We start from the raw sequence: 20693 nt of genomic DNA on the forward strand, positions 1-20693 counted from the left end.
CAAGATTCTGCTTTTTTCCATTCTTTTTTTTTTAATGATTCTTTTTTTTAAAATTTTTTTTTCAACGTTTATTTATTTTTGGGACAGAGAGAGACAGAGCATGAACGGGGGAGGGGCAGAGAGAGGGGGAGACACAGAATCGGAAACAGGCTCCAGGCTCTGAGCCATCAGCCCAGAGCCCGACGCGGGGCTCGAACTCACGGACCGCGAGATCGTGACCTGCCTGAAGTCGGACGCTTAACCGACTGCGCCACCCAGGCGCCCCTGCTTTTTTCCATTCTAAAGTGAATATGATGTACCGGGGAACATGTATCTCATGCTTAAGAAAAAGGTCTTACGACAATATATAATGATGGTATTGTCTGAATATGCTGAGCGGCTCCCCCCATAGTAAGGACAAAGAGTGCCCCACCTAGTAAAGAAAGCATCTAGGCCTGGAGAACAGAGGTGAGAGATCTGGGTTACAGTCTAGGACTAGTCAGATCTACCCGCAAATCTGTTTGACTATCGGCCACAGCTCTGCGTTTTGCGACCTAATTATGTCTTCCTTCTAACATCTGTCTTTCAGTCCAGACTGTAACAAGACCCACTGGCTTGTCTGTCCCAGGGAGACTTTTCTATAGAGTAACAGTGCCGGCTCCATAAAGAGACCCACAGACAGTATTGCTGACTTCCTGTAAGACCCGCTCACGCTGACTCTCGTCGACACGGCCACCCTCCTGTTCTCCAGCAGCGAGGGCACCATCGGGACCAGAAACTGCAGAACGCGCGCGAGAGAATAGCACAGCCAGGTCATGGATCAAACTGGGGCTGGGTGAATCAGTGTTTCCTTCTGGAAAGGTGACACATGGTTCCGATACATCAAATCCCACCAAATCCCAGCCCTGCTCCAGGCTCCAAATGAAACATGCACTATAACCTATGCTTTGTAAGACCAGGACAATAAGGATAATAAGGAATTAGTGAAAACTCACTGAGTATTGACTCTGTGCCAGCTCTCAGGGTTTTGAATAGTGATTTCATTTAATGCCCACGTAACCCAATGGGATAAATAGAGTAATTATTCTTCTCATTTGGCAGGTAGCGACAATGAAACCCACACAGTGCAAACCTTGCCCAAAGTCACAAAGTTAGTTAGTGGTGGGTGTGGGAGCTGACCCCCGCAAACCAGGTCTTAGGGATCCTGTGTCATCTGCTTTGTTTTGCCACGGACTAAAAGTTTCTGCAGTGGACCCCAAGATGTCCACTGGGTTTCCTTCTTCCCCTGGGTGCCTGTGCTTTGTGGGGTCTTCTTTATGGAAACAAATTTTAAGCTGACAGCAGGAACGAGGGGGGAAAAACTCCATTAATGCAAGTGCCCCAGGGGCAAGCCCTCGTCAGAAATAAACATGAAAATTAAAATAAATGGAACTGTGAGGGACAGGTCCAGTACCGGTGACTTAGGCACAGTCAGATGTGCTAGCTGGAGCCAAGCGGGAGCGATGTTTGAGAGAGCTCCTGGCTTCAAGAGTTCTGGAAATAACCCCTGGGTCTCACTTAGAGATGACCGACAAGGAAGAAGAATGGGACTGGAAGAAGCTAGTGACCTAAGGGGGAGCATAATGAGAGGCAGGAGAGGAGAAGAGAAGGAGTAGGAAGAGAGAAATGCAGATCACGGAAAGAAGACGTTAGAACAGAGCTACCATTTCCTGTATTTCTAACCCACTTCCCAACAAGTGGCTCACAGTCTGTTCAGAGAAACTATGAACAGATACAATTGCTTGATGACCTTCTCTGTATGTTGGGCATTAGGGGGAAGTACAGGGCCTTCATTAACACGGAGTGTTCGGTGTTAAAGAATATTCTTATCCTATTTTACATGGATAGAAAATGAGGCAGAGAGAATTCAACTTTCTCAAGGTCACTCAATTCCAGTACATGGCAGACAAGGTCTGATGACCTGAGGTATGTAATGTCTCATTATTCATACATATCTGGGAGAGGATTAATTCACCGGAATACTGGTAAGCATGGTGTCTAGATACCCGTGTCCAGCTTTGGTCTCCCAAACACACACACACACACACACACACACACACACACACACACACACACACACACAGAGTCATTCAGACTCATCCCACAAAGTGTCCAAAACCACACAGAAATGGAGTTGGGACGTCAATAGGGAGAGTCACACAGAGACGGGGTGAATTTGATGATGCGGCTGCCAGCTGTGTGTCCATCTTATTGCAAAACACTGGCTCTAGAATCATGCAGAAGGGACCTATGACTACTATTTGCTAGAGATTTCCTGTGTACCAGCAACGCCACCCTCTTTCAGCCACTCTACTTGGTGTGCGGACTGACCCTGCATTCCTATCCCTGGCTCACAGGTTGGGACGTTGAGACGCACGGTCAGGAGCTCCCAGTCCCTCAGGGAGGGAGGCTGAGTCAGGAATTGGAAAAAAAAAAAAAAAAAAGCTGCCCCTCGTTCTAAAGGCTGGACTCTTCGTCAGTGTTGCTTTTAAATGGTGCCTTTCAGTGGTGAAGAAAAGCCACACGCTATCACAACCCACATCCATCCATCTCTCCAGCTCCATTCCAAATCCTGAAATCTGTCTGCGGAGGTCCTGAAGCAGCAGGAGTCTGTGTGTGTATGCATGGGACCCCACCTAGAGGCTGAACGTTCACCCCGAACTCTTGACATCAAATTTATCAACTGCTCCCAGCCCAGTTCTCAGTGGTTTGAGCCAATGAAACCCCTCGTCTGCACTCTTAAGGGGAAAGCGGAGGGAGAATTGCAACTCTTTGCCCTCAGGCCGGCCTCAGCCTCAGCAATGTCCAGCCCCATCCAGGCTCGTACCCGTGACCATCCCTTGTCTGCCTTGGGCTCTCTGTGGTCACGCTGTCCCACCACTCTGTCAGCCAAGAAAGGAATCCAGAGCTGAGGCAAAGTTGCCCCGAGACCCAAGGGGAAAACCACTGTCCTGTTCAGTTCTGTACCTGCCCTCTCCCCTCAGACATTCCCCCCATACCTTATCCGAGTCTAAGCCGTAATGAGACACTCACCAGGGCGACAGGAACCGGCAGCAGGTCTGTGGCCATCAGTAAATATATGCCAAGTAGAACCAGGGCAGTCATCTGTCTTGAGATTCCCCAAGTTCATTTCCCCCCATGAGCCGCAATTACCCTGTCATCTGCGAGGCACTGACACCTTCTGCAAAGGGACCGCGGTGCATCTGCAGAGAAGCTGTAAATGTTAGTCCCAAGACAAGTCAGCATCAGCAGTTCCTGGGGATCATTAAGACATAGACTAATTAACAGCAGGTGCAGCGGCGAGAAAACTTTGCCGAGCCCCCTGCGGTGAACCTTGCGTCTAAGGGAGTGAGGGACAGACAGGGCGTGCTCAGCTCTGTGCTGAGAAAGGTCCTACCAGCGTCTGCAAAGCGAATCGTCATTTCCAAGTCCTGCTCCCACTTAGGGTCACAGTGATGAGATGTGTCACATACACACTAGACTCTGAGTTCTAATGGTTCACTGTTAAGGGCGTGACCTCTGCTGATAGTCTGAGTCACCCAGACGTTGGGAAGGCTGCAACAAGTGCTATCTCCATCCTCCGGTGGGGGCCCTGGCCATTACTGCCAGTCCTACCCACCTCTCAGGCCGTTCCCAAATTTGTCTTCTGGAGCTGTCCTGCCAAGGCAGCGTGGTCAACAAGTGACTCCGCTTTCCATTTCTGAAGGTGCCTCCACCCTAATCCTGGAATCCCTGCTATGAGGAATAGTACAACTCACACCGTTCTGCCTCCTTTCTTTCCTTCCACTACCCGGAGCTGACTACAGGTCTTTCTCGATGTTTCTTTACATACTTTATGTGTATTTGTTCTTCCATTTTTTGATAAGTCGGTTTAGATATTTACCTCCCTCCCTAAAATGATGAGATCAAGGTTCTCACATTACCTTTCACCTTCTTTCCCCAATTCTCTCCCAAATTTTTGTTTTACAATTTCTATATTATCATTGTTTTTAGCACTTACATTAGGCTCTGTGACTAAAATTCCCATAATCTACTAAAGGCTTTTTATATCTCTGGTTAAAGGGATTTGACGCTTACACTCAGTTCTTTTGCCATTGTTTACCTGTTCATCTCTTATGGGTAAAATTCACGTTCCAGTAACTTCTTGAAGAAGTTCATGGGAACTACACTTCATCAGTTCTTGCCTGTTCAGCAATGTTTGACTGCATCTTGGCACTTGGAAGACCTATTTATTGGAGGTGAAGGTGGTCTTAATGACCCAGAGCCTTCACATTTAGTAACCTATCTACCTCTTCCTTTATTTCGGTTATCTCGAGTAGTTTTCAATAAAGTGGTATAAAACTGTCTAATTCTCTTATAATGTTTATCGTGAACAGAGAACTTAAAAAAATTTTTTTTTACATTTATTTATTTTTGAGAGACAGAGCACAGGTGGGGGCAGAAATAGGAGACAGAATCTGAAACAGGACCCAGGCTCTGAGCTGTCAGCACAGAGCCCGACGCAAGGCCCAAACTCACAAACTGAGATCATGACCTGAGCCGAAGTCAGACGCTTAACCGACGGAGTCACCCAGGTGTCCCGTGAACAGAGTACTTTTCAAAAATGTTCTGATTATTGCCTAGCACTCAACTGAAGCTGCATATTGATCAAGCATCCAGAGAATCCTCCTGGGTTCTCTTACTATTCTACGTGGTTGCCTGTGGATTCTCCTGCCATGTAGGCAATCATATCATCTGCAAATAATGGCAATTTTTTCCTGTTTCCAATTTTAAGCCCTTTCATTTTTATTATTGTCATATTGTGCTGATTGAGATCTCCAGGAGCGCTCAGGAGAAAGATGGCAGCAGATGTGTGTACCCCATTGCCCAATAACCTGGGAACATCTTTGAGGGTCTATCATTAAATGTGATGTTAGCTATAAAGTTTTGCTAGCCAATACCCATTAAGCTGAGAAGATATATTTACATCTGCTTTGCGGAGAAATTATGTTTTTCACAAATAACTGTTGACTTTTATCTGTATTTTGAGGGCCAGGGTTCTTGCAATGATATTCTTTTCAAGTATATTTTTATTGATGTAGAAGTTGACATAATATGTTAGCCTTTCAAAGTATACAATTCAGTGACGTTTACACCTTCACGATGTTACGCTACCACCATGTCCACCTCGTTCCAAAACATTTTCATCGTTCTAAAACCAAACCCAACCCGTGACCATGAATCAGTCAGTCTCCATGCCCTCTTCTCCCCAGGCCCTGATAGCCAATCCAACAATTTGCTGTATTTTTTTTTTCAAGTTTTATTTATTTGAGCAATTTCTACACCCAGTTGTGGGGCTTGAACTCACGACCTCCAGATCAAGACTTGAATGCTCCTCTGATTGGGCCAGCCACGCGCCCCACCGCCAATTTGCTTTATGTCTCTATATAGATTTACCTATTCTGCACATTTTATGTAAACAGGAATACAACATGTGGTCCTCTTTGTCTGGCTTCTCTCACTTAGCAGTTTTTGAGGCTTCTGTGATAACGTTTAACAACACTTCACTTGCATAGGTAATCAATATTCCATCACAGATATATGAGTGTATACGTGTGTGTATGTGTGTATATATACACGTGTATGTATATATACACATATATGTATGTATGTATACATATATGTATACACATACATGTATATATACATATATGTATACGCATACACGTATATATGTGTATACATATACATACATATATACATACACATATACGTATATATGTATATGTGTATATATACATACACGTATATATACATGTATATAAATATATAAACACACATATAAATACACGTATATATACATACATGTAATATACACATGTATGTATATACATACCACATTTTGTTTGCCCATTCATTCACTGATGGACATCTAGATTATTTCCACCTTTTGGTTATTGTGAATAGTGCTGCTGTGAACATTCATGTACAAGTATTGAAGTACCTGTTTTCAATTTTGTTGAATATATACCTATGAGTGGAATTCTGGGGTCATATGTAATTCCATATTTAACTTTTTGGAGGGACCGCCAAATTGTTTTCCACAGCCACTGAACCACTTCACATTCCAGTTATGTTCAAGAATTCCAATTTCTGCAATGTCATTCCTAATGTTAGTAAATACTGGGTATTTTAGGGAATGCTAAGACAGAAAATGTTTCTAGTGCTTAAGGACGTGTTTTCATAATAAATCCAAAGTTCCTGCATGATACAGCACTTGCAATAAATATACATGAACACATACACACACAAACCCAAGTCTTTTCTTCCCCTTTGCCTCATGTGTTGCTTGGTTTTTAGTATTTCATGTAAATCTTTTATCACTTTTGCATATTTAAGAAATAAGGCTCTAGAAAAACGGAGGCTTCAAGTAGTGATGATTATCACACTTGGCAGATACATTACAAAACACAGTAAAAATAAGGAGAGCAAACTTATGCAGTCTAATTCTTTATAATACTTATTTAATGAGTCAAATTACATATTACAAGACATTCTGACTCATAAGGAAATAGAACATCCCTTTTTACACAAGATTGTGTTACTCAATATTCTATGCCTATGCTGAGAAATAAACCCTAAAAATAATGTTCCTTCATGTAACTCTAAGAAATAATAAAGGTAAATACATAAAGTCTACATTACACAGTATAGTCCAGAACATAACTCCTATAAACCTTTGTCACTATTCAACTTCTTATTCTGATTTTTTAAATGTATTCAAATGGTGTCATATTTGCAGAGAAAATATCTGATATCTCTGGAATCCTTTCTAAAACCATTATGTTAATCCCTTACAAAATAATTTCATTCTATATATAGCTTCCAAGTTTAGCTAATAACCCAAATCTAAAATGCCATCAAACATAGAAAAACCCTGACATTCCATCAAATCTAACATGCATCACACGTAAGATATGGTCAGATGTGAAGAAATAAATCCAGAAATGCAAAAGTAAAACACAATCTATTACTGATGCTTTTGCTACATTCACTGCTCTGTGGACAGCAAATTCTATTTTTTAAGAGCTTATTATGCTCAATGATATCCAATCCTCCACAGAAAGCATTTTTAGTGACTATGATCACAGTATTTCTATAATATATCAGACGTGATTCCTTATGGGTTTTATAACTTCACTGAACCTGGAAATTGTTTCCTCGTCTGAGAATAGGCTCTCTCTGCTATGGGAGTTAGGGGGCAATTAAAAAGCTCTGAATTGTATCTTGTTTGAGGAAAGCGTCAGCATCCTAGAAAGTCTGATTGGAAAGCAAGGGCTTTGGGTGAATGCACTAACCTCTGCCTCTATACTTGCCAGCCTGCTGTTTCCTACAGGTCCAGCCCAGCCATCCCTGCTGCAGACTGGCTGCCCCCACAGCCCACATCCTGCCATCCTGTCCATTTCTCCTGCCTCATGGGGTTTTGTGCAATTTGGAGTTTTTCTATAAACTGACACTCTTATTTGTGTAGCCTTTAGTTAAGAAGAGATTTTTGTAGTAAGAAACTAAGGACCTCCCTTCAGCCCTGAACAGGTCTCCCCTCTGATTGCAACTCAAAGTTTTACATACCTTTCCAGTTTACTACTCACTAAATGTGTGACTATGACTTCACTCCCCTTCACTTTTCTACATTCTTAAAGTCTTATTTTAGCTTTACATTTCAGAAGTGGGGAAAGATCCCTCTGTTCAACAAGATATGAAATTATTTTTAAAAAGCTCTGAATTGTAGGGGCGCCTGGGTAGTTCGATCGGTTAAGCATCTGACTTCAGCTCAGGTCATGATTTGCAGTTCGTGAGCTTGAACCCCACATTGGGATCTGTGCTAATGGCTCAGAGCCTGGAGCCTGCTTCGGATTCTGTGTCTCCCTTTCTCTGCCCCTCCCCAACTTGTACTCTCTCTCTCTCTCTCTCTCTCAAGAAAATAATAATAAAAATAAAAAATAAAAAGCAATTTAAAAAGCTCTGAATTGTAAATAAAGTATTAAGTTTTTTTAAATGTTTATTTAGTTTTGAGAGAGAGAGAGAGAGAGAGAGATTGTGAGCAGGGGAGGGGCAGAGAGAGAGGGAGACACAAACTCAAAGCAGGCTCTGGGGTCCAGGCTCCACACTGTCAGCACAGAGCCTGACACAGGGCTCTAACTACAAACTGTGAGATCATGACCTGAGCCGAAGCCGGAAACTTAACCGACTGAGCCACCCAGGAACCCCATGTAAATAAAGCATTTTAGATAATCAGTGTAATTAATGGCATTTCTTTCTTGCTATGCAATGAGTTTTGTGGCCAAAGGATTTACCTACTATATGAGTTTGCAGATAATTAGTGAGCTCTGACGTCTAGATGCAACCTTTACTACATTTGCTACATTAATAGGGTTTTCCTCCTACATGAGTTTGTTGATGTACAAAGATATGCATTAATTGGAGGACTGTATCACATTCACAGTATTTCTCTCCTGCACAAGATGGTCAATGAGTCTGACTTTCCAGAGAATGGTAAGTCCTTTATCACAACCTTCCTGTAATTTTTATTTTTATGTACAATGAGATGTGATTTTCTTTGGCTTTTCTGCACTCACTGCAGCTCTAGGGTCCCTCTCCTGAACGAGTACCCTAAAGTATAACAAATGTGCTTTGAAAATGATTTGAAATTGATTTCCCACTTTCCCTGCATCCCACAGGTATTGCCTCCTAAATGCACAGCGTCTTCCAAATGACATTTTTTAAATGTTTGTTTACTTTTGAGGGGGGGAGGGAGGCACAGAATCTAAAACAGACTCCAGGCTCTGAGCTGTCAGCACAGAGCCCAACGTGGGACTCGAACTCTGGAATGGCGAGATCATGACCTAGGCTGAAGTCTGACGCTTAACTGACTGGGCCACCCAGAGGCCCCCGAATGAAATTTTTGACAATCACTGCATTTATAATGTTTCTCTCTTTTGGTGAGATCCCTGTGGTATACTGAGAGGAGTCTTCGGATGAAAGGCTTACAACTTTCCTTGCATCTATAAGGTTTACTTCCTATTGAAGTTTCAGAAAGGTCTACTATAATCACAGCATTCATGGCATTTCTATTCTGAATGAGTTCTCTGAACAGAGAGGACTGACTCATCAAAACCTATTTCTCATGTTCCTATGGTCACTGCATAGACACTTTTCCTCTATGCTGAGTTTGCTGATGATTAAGAACAGCTGACTTCCGAAAGAAGGCTTTTTGGCATTCATTGCATCCATAGGGCCTCTCTCCTGTGTGAGTTCTCCGGTGGCCTATGAGAGTTGACAAAGTAGCAAATGCTTTCTTACAATCAGAGCATTCATATGGTCTCTCTCCTGTATGAATTCTCTGATGGACAGTGAGATACGATTTAGCCGTGAAGGCTTTATCACATACGTTACATTTGAAAGGCTTCTCACCGGTATGGGTTCTCTGATGTATAATGAGAGTTGACTTACAGGACAAAACCTTTCCACATTCACTGCAGCCATGAGATTTCACTTTTGCATGACAATTTTGCATATGGTTAGTGAGACCTGATTTCTGGATGAAAGCCTGTTGACATTCACGGCATTCATAGGGTCTCTCTCCTGTGTGAATTCGCTGGTGAATCATAAGATGTGCCTTAGTGGAGAAGGCTTTCTCACAATCCAAACATTCATATGGTTTCTCTCCTGTATGAATTCTCTGGTGGACAATAAGATGTGCCTTTGATGTGAAGGCTTTATCACATACACTGCACTTGAAGGGCTTCTCACCTGTATGGGTTCTCTGATGTATAACGAGAGTTGACTTAGAGGACAAAACCTTCCCACATTCACCGCATCCATGAGATTTCCCTATTGCATGCTGAGTTTTCTTATGATTAGTTAGATCTGACCTCTGGATGAAGGCTTGTTGACACTGGCTGCATTCATAGGGTCTCTCTCCTGTGTGAATGCGCTGATGAACCATGAGTTGAGCCTTTTTTGAGAACGCTTTCTCACAATCCAAGCATTCATATGGTTTCTCTCCAGTGTGAGTTCTCTGATGCACAGTGAGATGTGTCCGAACCATGAAGGCTTTATCACATACTTTGCATCTGAAAGGTCTCTCTCCCGAATGAGTTCTCTGATGTAAGGTGAGTTTTGACTTCCAAGGAAAAGCTTTCCCACATTTACTGCATCCATAGGATTTTCCTTCACTATGACGAGTTTTCTGATGATAGATGAGTGCTGACTTTGTAATGAACGCTTTCTGACACTGACTGCATTTGTATGGTCTCTCTCCTGTGTGAATTCGCTGATGGATTATGAGCTGAGCCTTTTTTGAGAACGCTTTTTCACAATCCAAGCATTTATATGGTCTCTCTCCTGTGTGAGTTCTCTGATGTACAGTCAGATGTGTCTGAACCATGAAGGCTTTATCACATACTCTGCATCTGAAAGGTCTCTCTCCTGAATGAGTTCTCTGATGTAATTCGAGTTTTGACTTCCAAGGAAAAGCTTTCCCACATTTACTGCATGCATAGGATTTCCCTTCTCTATGATGAGTTTTCTGATGGCAGCTGAGTGCTGACTTTGTAACGAAGGCTTTTTGACATTGACTGCACCCAAATGGTCTCTCCCTTGTGTGAGTCTGCTGATGAGTAGCTTTACTTATTAGCTTCACCTTACTGGGAAAGGCTTTCCTACAATCAGTGCATTCATGGGATTTCCTTCCTGCACGAGTTCTCTGAAGCACAGTCATGAGTGGTTCAAAAGCATTCACTGCACATTCATTGCATCCATATGGTTTCTTCCCTAAAGGAGTTAGGTGATAATTAGTGAGCTCTGACTTCTGGGTGAAAGCCAGTGTACCCACAATAGAATGACCAAGATAATAAGGAAAGGTCCAGAAAAAATTTATTTCATTTACTATAAAAAAAATTAATGAGAAAATCAGTAAAGTTTGAGTAAGCTCTGTATATTGTGAAATAGTTCTGTATCAATGTCAGTATTCTGATTTGGATTATTTTTTGATAATTTTTTGAATATTTTGGTTATATGAAAAAACTAACTTGTTCCTAGGAAACACACACTTACATATTTAGGGGTAAAGAGTTCAGAAAAACAGTATGTACATATGTATGGAATAATAGGTAGATATACTATGATAAAGCAAATGTGGTAGAATATTACCAGTTAGGGAAACCTATAAAAACAATGTGTAAGAAATTTGTGTATAATTTTGGGATTTCTCATTGAGTTAAACTATTCAGAAATAAACATTTTCAAATGGAGAAAAATAAAAAATAAAGGACATCTATGTAAAGATATATAGGAATATTACTTACAACACCTGAATGTGGAAGAGATTATTTTATGTTCACACAGTGGATCTTGCATAGAACTCTGGTACTTTTGATCTACTGCTGGTTACACAATATACTGATTGTAATTAAGTGAGCCGGACCCTTGTATCTATACACTTTTGTGTGTGTATGCTATACTTAAAAAAAATTTTTAGGGGCGCCTGGGTAGTCGGTTAAGCGTCCGACTCTTGATTTCGGCTCAAGTCATGATCTCACAGTTCATCAGTTTGAGGCCTGTGTTGGGCTCTGCGCTGGCAGCTCAGAGCTTGCTTGGGATTCTCTCTCTCTCTCAAAAATAAATAAACATTAAAAATTTTTACATAAAAAAGTAAGCAAAAATTTGGGCAAGAGTCAGGAAATGCTCACATGTGGGAGGATCCTGGAAAGAATTAAGATATTATACTAATAGTTGCAAGATGCCATTCAAGGTAACGGTGGAAGACAGGTGACATGTCCTGATTTTCTCTTTAAGAATGTCATCCTGTGTGTATATATCCATTATCACACTAATAAGGTCTTAAGTATTGCTACGTAAACACTATTTTTAGGATTGTGGACTATGCTTGTGAAAATTGGTAAAGATCTACTATTGCATACAGGATTTTTCTTGGATTATACTTTAGATATTTCCCTCTATTCTCTAACTCAGAAGATCATTCTTTCTATATGATGGCTTAATTAACTTCCATACCCATTTCTTCCTACCCAAGTAACTGTCAGAACGTGATATCTTTATAAATCCAGATTTATAAAGTTTGTTTGTTTCTGTGTCCATGAATTTGGAGGGTGAAAGGCTGGAAAAACTGACTTCTATTACTTTTTTTTTTTTTTTAATGTTTATTCATTTCTGAAAGAGACAGAGTGTAAGTGGAGGAGGTGCAGAGAGAGAGGGAGACACAGAATCTGAAACAGCTCCAGGCTCTGAACTGTCAGGACAGAGCCCAACGCAGGGCTCAAACCCACAAACTGTGAGATCATGACCTAAGCCAAAGTCAGACGCTCGACCAACTGAGCCACCCAGGCTCCCCCTATTACTTTTAAAAACAAGCAATAAAATCAGACAAAAAGAAAAAAAAATCTGGCTGTTATGTGGCGAACAGAGAGAAGCAAGAGTAAAGAAGTGAGAGCATTTTCAAGAAAACTATATTAATTTTGGAAAGAGACGATGAACGTTGGGCCTTGGGTGAAACATTAGTTACAGAAAGGAGTGGAGGACCTCCAGATACAATAAGGAGAAAGTATAGACTGAAGTCGCTTATGGATTGGATTTGTGGTGTAAGTGAAAAGAGGAACCAGGTGACATGATGTTTGAAGCAGCTATTAAGTCTCCAAATGCAGAAATGAAATATCTAGGTCAATGTGCATGGATAAAAGAAGGTCTGGCCTACAAACAAACATTTGGGGGTCATCAGCACATAAATGGTATTCTTAAGTCCATGAAAATGAATGAAACCACTGAGAGCAAATGATAGAAATGGGCAAGGATGAAGCTTCACGCTGACTCTGGAGACTTTAGAAGATGCCCAGAGAATGAAGTAAGTCCATCCATCAGGTGCAAACGATGACCAAGGAAAGATACCAACTTAAGTCTTGAACAAATACCTGGGAGAAGCAGGTTAAATTTAGAGACCTTCAGCTTCTCACTGCAAGATAAGCATAGTTATTCTCTCATACTGATTCTTCTCTAGTTCTCCATGCTATAGACAGTGAACCTTCCCAAAGCTCTAATATCATATTTAGAGAATACCACTGTGGTCAGTCAACATTCCCAACTTCTCGCTTGTTTTGATACATTTTTCACATGGCCCACAGAAATCCAAAAACCAGATCCCTGGATAAAAGGCTTCAGTGTTAACTAGGTGAATTGTGACATTAGTCAGTCAGGTGAGAGGGGTGAAAACAAGAGCTGCGGAGAACACAGGGAGGGACATTGCCAGGCAGGAAGCAGAAGAGGAGAAGGAAGTCTGCAAGCTGCAAAGAAAACATCCTCCTGAATATGAATCAACCCAAAAGAGAGAACAAGAGGTGCATCTCCCTTGAAACACCAGGCAAATGAGAGCCTCGTTAATGACTTAGGTATTTGCAATGATCTTTAACGTTTTGGCCTTGTTAAACACATTTGGAAGGGGTCATCCCCTCACGGGCAACTACTTTACTTTCAAAGTCTCACAGCTTCCTGGTTCTCAGCTGCTCACTTACCTGAAGAGTACTGACATTGCATTTCATCTTCTATGCTCCATGGCTTCCCTCCGTGCTCGAAATTAAGGATCATATGTGGGTTGGTAGCTGGATAGCCTGTTCATGGGAAACGACAAAGACTTGGATACTTATAATCTGACTGGGTGGGGGATACCCAGGAAAAGCACAAGGTCTCGGGACTGACATACTTCCACTTTGGCAGATTAAGGATCTATTGAAGGTGACAGCACATAAATTCTGTCTGGGAACAGAAGACAGATTAAGAATCTATTGCCTATAAACTAAAGTCCAGTATGTTGAAGATCTTTGGAAGCCAGGGCAAATGAAAAACGAAAGGCTACTGTCTGTGACACTCTGATTGACACAGGGCAATCATCTTGAACTGCTGTCACAGGTTGCTCTAATTCTCCAACATCATATCTTGGTATAGATTCTTCTGAGCAGAACTAGAAGGCACCACTCACCCCAGTGAAGTCCACAGATACATCCTTAAATGACACGAATCCCTATAGTAACACATTCTTCTTCAATTTGTGGTGATCGTTACTGTCGTGAGAAAGATCTCTAGGTATATGTTTCGGTTGTTTTTACCATACCTTACAAAGGCTATGTTTTTGTGTAATACTTTTCATTATTCATTATGATAAGAAATAAAAATGCCATTAAATCTGCCTTCCCATATTGGGGCGCCTGGGTGGCGCAGTCGGTTAAGCGTCCGACTTCAGCCAGGTCACGATCTCGTGGTCCGTGAGTTCGAGCCCCGTGTCAGGCTCTGGGCTGACGGCTCGGAGCCTGGAGCCTGTTTCCGATTCTGTGTCTCCCTCTCTCTCTGCCCCTCCCCGTTCATGCTCTGTCTCTCTCTGTCCCAAAAATAAATAAAAAACGTTGAAAAAAAAACTTAAAAAAAAATCTGCCTTCCCATATTATAATACATAGATGTGTCAAATCAACATGTTACACACCTTCAATTTATATGATGTTATATGTCAAATATATTTCAATTTAAAAAATATATTGCAACTGTGCACTTAACTATCAACTAATCCAATAAATCAGAAGTTTGGGGGACACCTGGCTGGCCCAGTGGATACAGCATGTGACTCATAATCTCAGGGTTGTGAGATCAATGTGGAGCCTACTTTAAAAAATAAGTAAATTACGAGTTTTTGAAAGGAATACTTAAATCCTACAGGTAAAATATCCCTGAAATAGAAATCTCTGAAAAACATTTTTAATGTTTATTTTGAGAGAGAGAGACAGAGAAGGGGAGGGAGGTGTGCCCACGGGCATGGGGACACAGAGGAGGGGCAGAGAGAGAGGGGGAGAGAGAATCCTAAACAGAGTCCTTGATGTCAGAGTAGAGCCTGACACAGGGCTCAATCTCATGACCGTAAGATGCACAACTGGAGCCAAAATCAAGAGTAGGACACTTAACCTACTGAGCCACCCATGCGCCCCTCTGAAAAACATTTTTAACATCTACTTAAAAGGTAGAGAGCAAAGTGCTAACATAAAAACACAGCAAGTAGCCCTCAAGGACCTTTTATCTTTTTTCCAACTAAACACTACCTTTTATTTATTTTTATTGAGGTATAATTGACATACAATATATCAGTCTCAGGTGTGCAACATAATGATTTGCAAAAGATCTGTGAGATTACTGTCACAGTAAGTCTAGTTAACATCTATCACGATGCACAGTTTCAGGGAAACATGTATCAACAGAGAGAACACAGAATCAGACATGAAATGACTGCACATGCGTTATCAGCATGGGCCATTAGTATGTTGTAATATATTGAGAAATAACACATCCAAAATATGAGGAAAGAATGAGATATTATTAAAATGACCATTCAGGGCGCCTGGCTGGCTCAGTTGGAAGACTATGCGACTCTTGATTTCAGGGTTGTGAGATTGAGCCCCAATTTGGGTGTGGAGATTACTTAAAAATAAAATCTTGGGGCTCCTGGGTGGCTCAGTTGATTAAGCATCCAACCCTTTTTTTAAATATTTATTTACTATTTTTGAGAGAGACAGAGCATGAGCAGGGGAGGGGCAGAGAGGTTGGGAGACACAGAATCTGAAGCAGGCTCCAGGCTCTGAGCCATCAGCACAGAGCCTAACATGGGGTTCAAACTCGTGAACCGTGAGATCATGGTTTGCACCAACGTTGGACACTTAACCGACTTAGCCACCCAGGCGCCCCATCATCTAACTCTTGATTCCAGCTCGGTCATGATCTCACAGTTTATGAGTTTGAGTCCCACATTGGGCTCTGTGCTGACAGCATTCGGAGACTGCTTGGGATTCTCTCTTTTTTCTCTCTTCTCTTTCTGCCCAACCCCCTGCTCTCACTCATGCGTGCAAACTCTTCTCTCTCTAAAAATAAATAAACTCAAGGGTGGCTGAGTGGCTCAGTCAGTTAAGCATCGGACTTCAGCTCAGGTCATGATCTCACAGTTCAGGAGTTCGAGCTCTGCATCGGGTGAGCTTGAGGCCCACTTCAGGTGAGCACAAGCCCTGCTTCTCTCTCACTCTCTCTCTCTGCCCCTCACTCACTTGTGGCCTCTAAATAAATAAATAAACAAACAAACAAACAAATGAACTTAAAAAAATTTTTTAAATATATTAAAATTTTTTATTTTTATTTTTTTTGACATTTGTTTATTTTTGAGAGAGAGACAGAGCATGAGCAGGGAAGGGGCAGAGAGAGGAGACACAGAATCCAAAACAGGCTCCAGGCTCCGAGCTGTCACCACAGAGCCCAATGTGGGGCTCGAACCCACAAACTGTGAGATCATGACCTTAGCCGAAGTCAGACACTCAACCGACTGAGCCACCCAGGTGCCCCTAATTTTTTTTTAATGTTTATTTATTTTTGAGAGAGAGACAGAGTGTGAGTGGCAGAGAGGCAGAGAGAGAAGGAGACACAGAATCCAAAACAGGCTCCAGGCTGTGAGCTGTCAGCGCATAGCCCGACACGGGGCTCAAATTCATGAACAGTGAGATCATAACCTAAGCTGAAGTGAGAGGCTTAACTGACTGAGCCACCCAGGCACCCCTATTTTTTTTAAGTTTATTTATTTGAGAGAGAGAGAAGAGGGGCAAGGGGGGGGGGAGAGAATCCCAAGCAAGACTTGTGGGCCTTGAACCCACGAACTGCAAGATCATAATCTGAGCCAAAGTTAGACACTTAACGACTGAGCAACCCAGGCTCTCATAAAAAAATTTTTAATGACTATTCAGATGTATATGCACCTGTTGACCCTTGAACAATGTGAGGGTTAGAGGCAGCAACCCCTTATGCAGTCAAAAATCCATGTATAACTTTTGACCCCCCAAAAACTTACCTACTAATAGCCTAATGTTGACCAGAAGCCTTACCAATAACATAAACCATTAACACATATTTTGTATATGTTTAAATACTGTAGTCCTTCAATAAAGGATGTTAGAGAAATGTGACGGATCCACGCAGTTCAAACCCATGTTGTTCAAGGGGTCAAGTGTACAGTCAACCCTCATTAGTCACAGAGGGTTTCTTGACTGTGAATTCACCTACCTGCTAATATTTCATTGTAACCCCGATATCAACAGTCGCAGTGAAATTCTGCAGGGAGCAGAGTCATTTGAGCAGTGGGTAATTGGAATTGCCCCCTTGGGTATATTCCCAGTTGAGTTTGAACAAAATGATGTCCTGCCTTCTTGTTTCAGTTCTCATTACTGTAAACCAGGGTCCTTTTCATGGTCTATTTAATGCCATTGTTTTTGGGTTTTTTCCCCCACATTTTTGCTTTTTTCTTAGTGATTTTGTTATTTGAAATGGTCCCCAAGCACGTGCTGAAAAACTGTTTAATGTTCCTAAGTGCAATAAGGTAGTAAGGCAGTGATGCCCCTTATGGAGAAAATATATGTGTTAGATAAGCTCTGTATAGGCATGAGTTATAATGTAGTTGGTCATGAGATTTATATCAATAAATTAATGATATATGTTAAATAAGGTGTCTTTAAACATAAGCACACAAAAACCAAGGTTATGCATTGCTTGACGAAAATGTTGTGACCAGGGGCTCACAGGAATCTAACCCATATTTCTCCTAGGAGCAATTGTTCAATATTTGGTAATCAGTGTTCATAGTGACTTTACAGAATGTAACTATTGTCAATAATAAGAAGTGATTGTATATAGTGTATATAGTAACTAAAACTGGTGACCTAATTGACAATTTAATAGCTGAACAGATACAGATGAAGAATTAGTATACTGGAATAGAGATCTAAACCCCCAGCCTGAAATGCAAAGGAGAGAGTAAGAAACATAGAGGTCAATTCTAAACTGTATACAGATGTAGAAAAGACTTGGAATATCCAAGGCAATGTTGAAGAAGAAAAAACCTGGAGAGCACGACCCTCACAGATTTTAAGACTTAATACATAAAAACCTATAGTAATCAAGATATGGTAGTATTATTAGTACGAGGATAGTAAATACAACAATAGAAAAAAATCCAAAGATCCCAGAAAGACGACTCAGTATACAAAATTACCTATTTTATGACAAGATGTCAATGTAATTGAGTAGGGGAAAAACAATGGTCTTTTCAACAACAGTTGTTCAATTGGATAACTATACAGGGAGGAGGCAAGATTTTCACTCCCACCTCACACATACCGAAAAGTAAATACAGGATGGATCACAGGCCTAAATATAAACAATGAAGTATTCAAATTTCTAGGGAAAAACTTACAAGACTCATCGATTATTATGGGATATGCAAAGATTTCATATACAAGATGCAAAAAGCACTAACTAGGAAGGAAAATATTGACAAAGTGGGTTATTACCAAGCATGACTGATCTTTACCAATTCTCACAACCATGGCCCACTTTAAAAATATTCTGGGGGTGCCTGGGTGGCTCAGTTGGTTGAGCATCCAACTTCAGGTCGGGTCCTGATCTTACAGCTGGTGGGTTCGAGCCCTGCATCGGGCTCTCTGCTGTCAACACAGAGACTGCTTTGGATCCTCTGTCCCCCTCTTTGCCCCTCTCCCTCTCCCTCCCTCCCTCCCTCCATGTCTGTCTCTCTCTCTCTCTCTCTCTCTTTTTCAAAAACAAATAAAAAAAATTAGAGGTGCCTGGGTGGCTTAGTCGGTTAAGTATCTGACTTCAGCTCATGATCTCCCAGTTCACAAGTTTGAGCCCTGCATCAGGCTCTGGGCTGACAGCTCAGAGCCTGGAGTCTACTTCAGACTCTGTGTTTCCCTCTCTCTCTCTGCCCCTCCCCCACTCATGCTCTGTCTCTCTCTAAAAAAAAAATGAATATTTTTTTTTCAACGTTTATTTTTATTTTGGGGACAGAGAGAGACAGAGCATGAACGGGGGAGGGGCAGAGAGAGAGGGAGACACAGAATCGGAAACAGGCTCCAGGCTCTGAGCCATCAGCCCAGAGCCTGACGCGGGGCTCGAACTCACGGACCGCGAGATTGTGACCTGGCTGAAGTCGGACGCTTAACCGACTGCGCCACCCAGGCGCCCCAAGAATATTTTTTTAAAAATTAAAAAAAATCATTGTGTGTGCTTGGCAGTTATACTGATAAGGTCTACACAACATAAATGCAGCCTACCAGTGGTTATAGGTAAAAGAGAAAGGTGTAAAATCAATGATCTAATTGCCACTTTATGAGGCTAGGGGGAAAATCAGCAAACAAACTAAACACGCTAAAAACAAATGAATAGGAAACTGATAAACAAGAAAATTGAAAAGATTACTAAAATTGGTAAAGCCATAGGGAGACTGATTAACAAAAAGGAGAGAAGAGAAACTAAAACAAAGTGATGAAAAATTAATCAACACTACTAATCCTAAAGACATTAAAAGGAAAATATGATATCTTTTAATGACAAAGCACATTTCAGGCACATCATACTGAAGCTGCTGAAAACCAAAGATAAAAACTAAATCTTGAAAAGAGTCAGAGGGGGGGAAAGGCACATTATATACTGGGAAATAGTGATAGGAATGATTGCTGACTTCTAACCAGAAACAATTCTGGGAGGTCAGAAGATACTTTAATCACATCTTTAAAGTGACCAATAAACAAACAAACAAACAAACAAGCACTGTTAACCCAGAATTCTATCCTCAGGGAAAATATTATTTTAAAAGCAGTGTGAAATAAAGACATTTTCGTCACTAGAAGTCCAATGCACTACACATTACACCACAGAGCCACTGGAGATACGTTTTTAAATAAGCAAAATCTGAGAGAATTCACTGCTGAAAGATCTGCACAAATGAAATCCTAAAGGATGTTTTCAGGCTGAAACAAAGTTTTCTAGTTGAAAACTCCGATCAGTAGAAAGTAGTCAACACCAGATATGGTAAATAATAAGATATTCTTCTCATTTTCCTTAAAGGGTGAATTGTTTAGAAGCGAGGTCCATGGGCCAAATTCAGCTCCCTGACTACTTCTGTAAATTAAGTTTTATTGGAACATAGCCACATCCATTTGTTTACATATCTCTGAATGCTTTTGCTCTAGAAGAGATCACTGAACGATGTGATACTGTATAGCCAGCAAAGCTGAAAATATTTACTATCTCACCCTTTATTGCCTTAGTACAAAATAAATAACACTGTAAGGTGGGCTTATAACAATAAAAAACTAAAAAGTGGGACAATAATAGCTCAAAAGACAAGGTGTGGCCCTAAAAGGAATTATATGGCCCTTAGGTTATTACATTTTTGGAAGTGTGATGTAGAATGTGTGAATTACAAGTGTGAAGTAGGAAAGGTAAGGTGTCATGTGTGAAATGAATAGTGTAAAACGGCACAATATCAATTCTAAGTCAACCTTGATGAATTAAAAGATGTCACACTGTGAGCTCTATAGCTACCACTAAAATAATAACAATAAAATCAACAACAATAATAAAAACAAGACATACCATTCAACCCAGCACAGTCTGTCCTTGAGGCACCAAAATTCACAACCATTCCATGTGCAAAATGCACTTTTCCTTTAAGACTGAGAATGAGACAAAATGTTCACTCCCATACTCTACATCATACTAGAGGGTCTCACAGCGCAATAAGACATGAAAAATAA

The 20693-nt window shown here is 41.2% G+C and overlaps 2 protein-coding genes across 5 annotated transcripts in view; both read right to left on the reverse strand.

The window, feature by feature from the left end:
• The window catches only part of LOC121018932 (zinc finger protein 268-like), a 38637-nt gene extending 25034 nt beyond the window's left edge, over positions 1-13603 (reverse strand). Inside the window, exon 1 of the mRNA XM_040458015.1 lies at positions 13581-13603. The gene's annotated coding sequence lies outside the window, so the exon portion shown is untranslated. The remainder of the gene's footprint in view (positions 1-13580) is intronic.
• ZNF577 (zinc finger protein 577) overlaps positions 1-20693 on the reverse strand; it is a 51863-nt gene that overhangs the window by 5655 nt on the left and 25515 nt on the right. The window contains exons 5-6 of one of the 4 annotated variants that reach the window (XM_040458066.1): positions 13581-13676; positions 2674-3273 (exon numbers count right to left, since the gene is read on the reverse strand). In XM_040458066.1, the coding sequence (XP_040314000.1) occupies positions 3242-3273; positions 13581-13676 (128 nt within the window). In that variant the 3' untranslated portion in view covers positions 2674-3241. Of the gene's footprint in view, positions 1-2673; positions 3274-12683; positions 12984-13052; positions 13677-20693 lie in introns of those variants that run through there. The other 3 variants (XM_040458064.1, XM_040458065.1, XM_040458067.1) reach the window with 3 other exon arrangements.

The sequence above is a fragment of the Herpailurus yagouaroundi genome, unplaced genomic scaffold (assembly GCF_014898765.1).
Source record: "Herpailurus yagouaroundi ecotype Mexico unplaced genomic scaffold, PumYag 220, whole genome shotgun sequence".
NCBI classification, from domain to species: domain Eukaryota; kingdom Metazoa; phylum Chordata; class Mammalia; order Carnivora; family Felidae; genus Herpailurus; species Herpailurus yagouaroundi.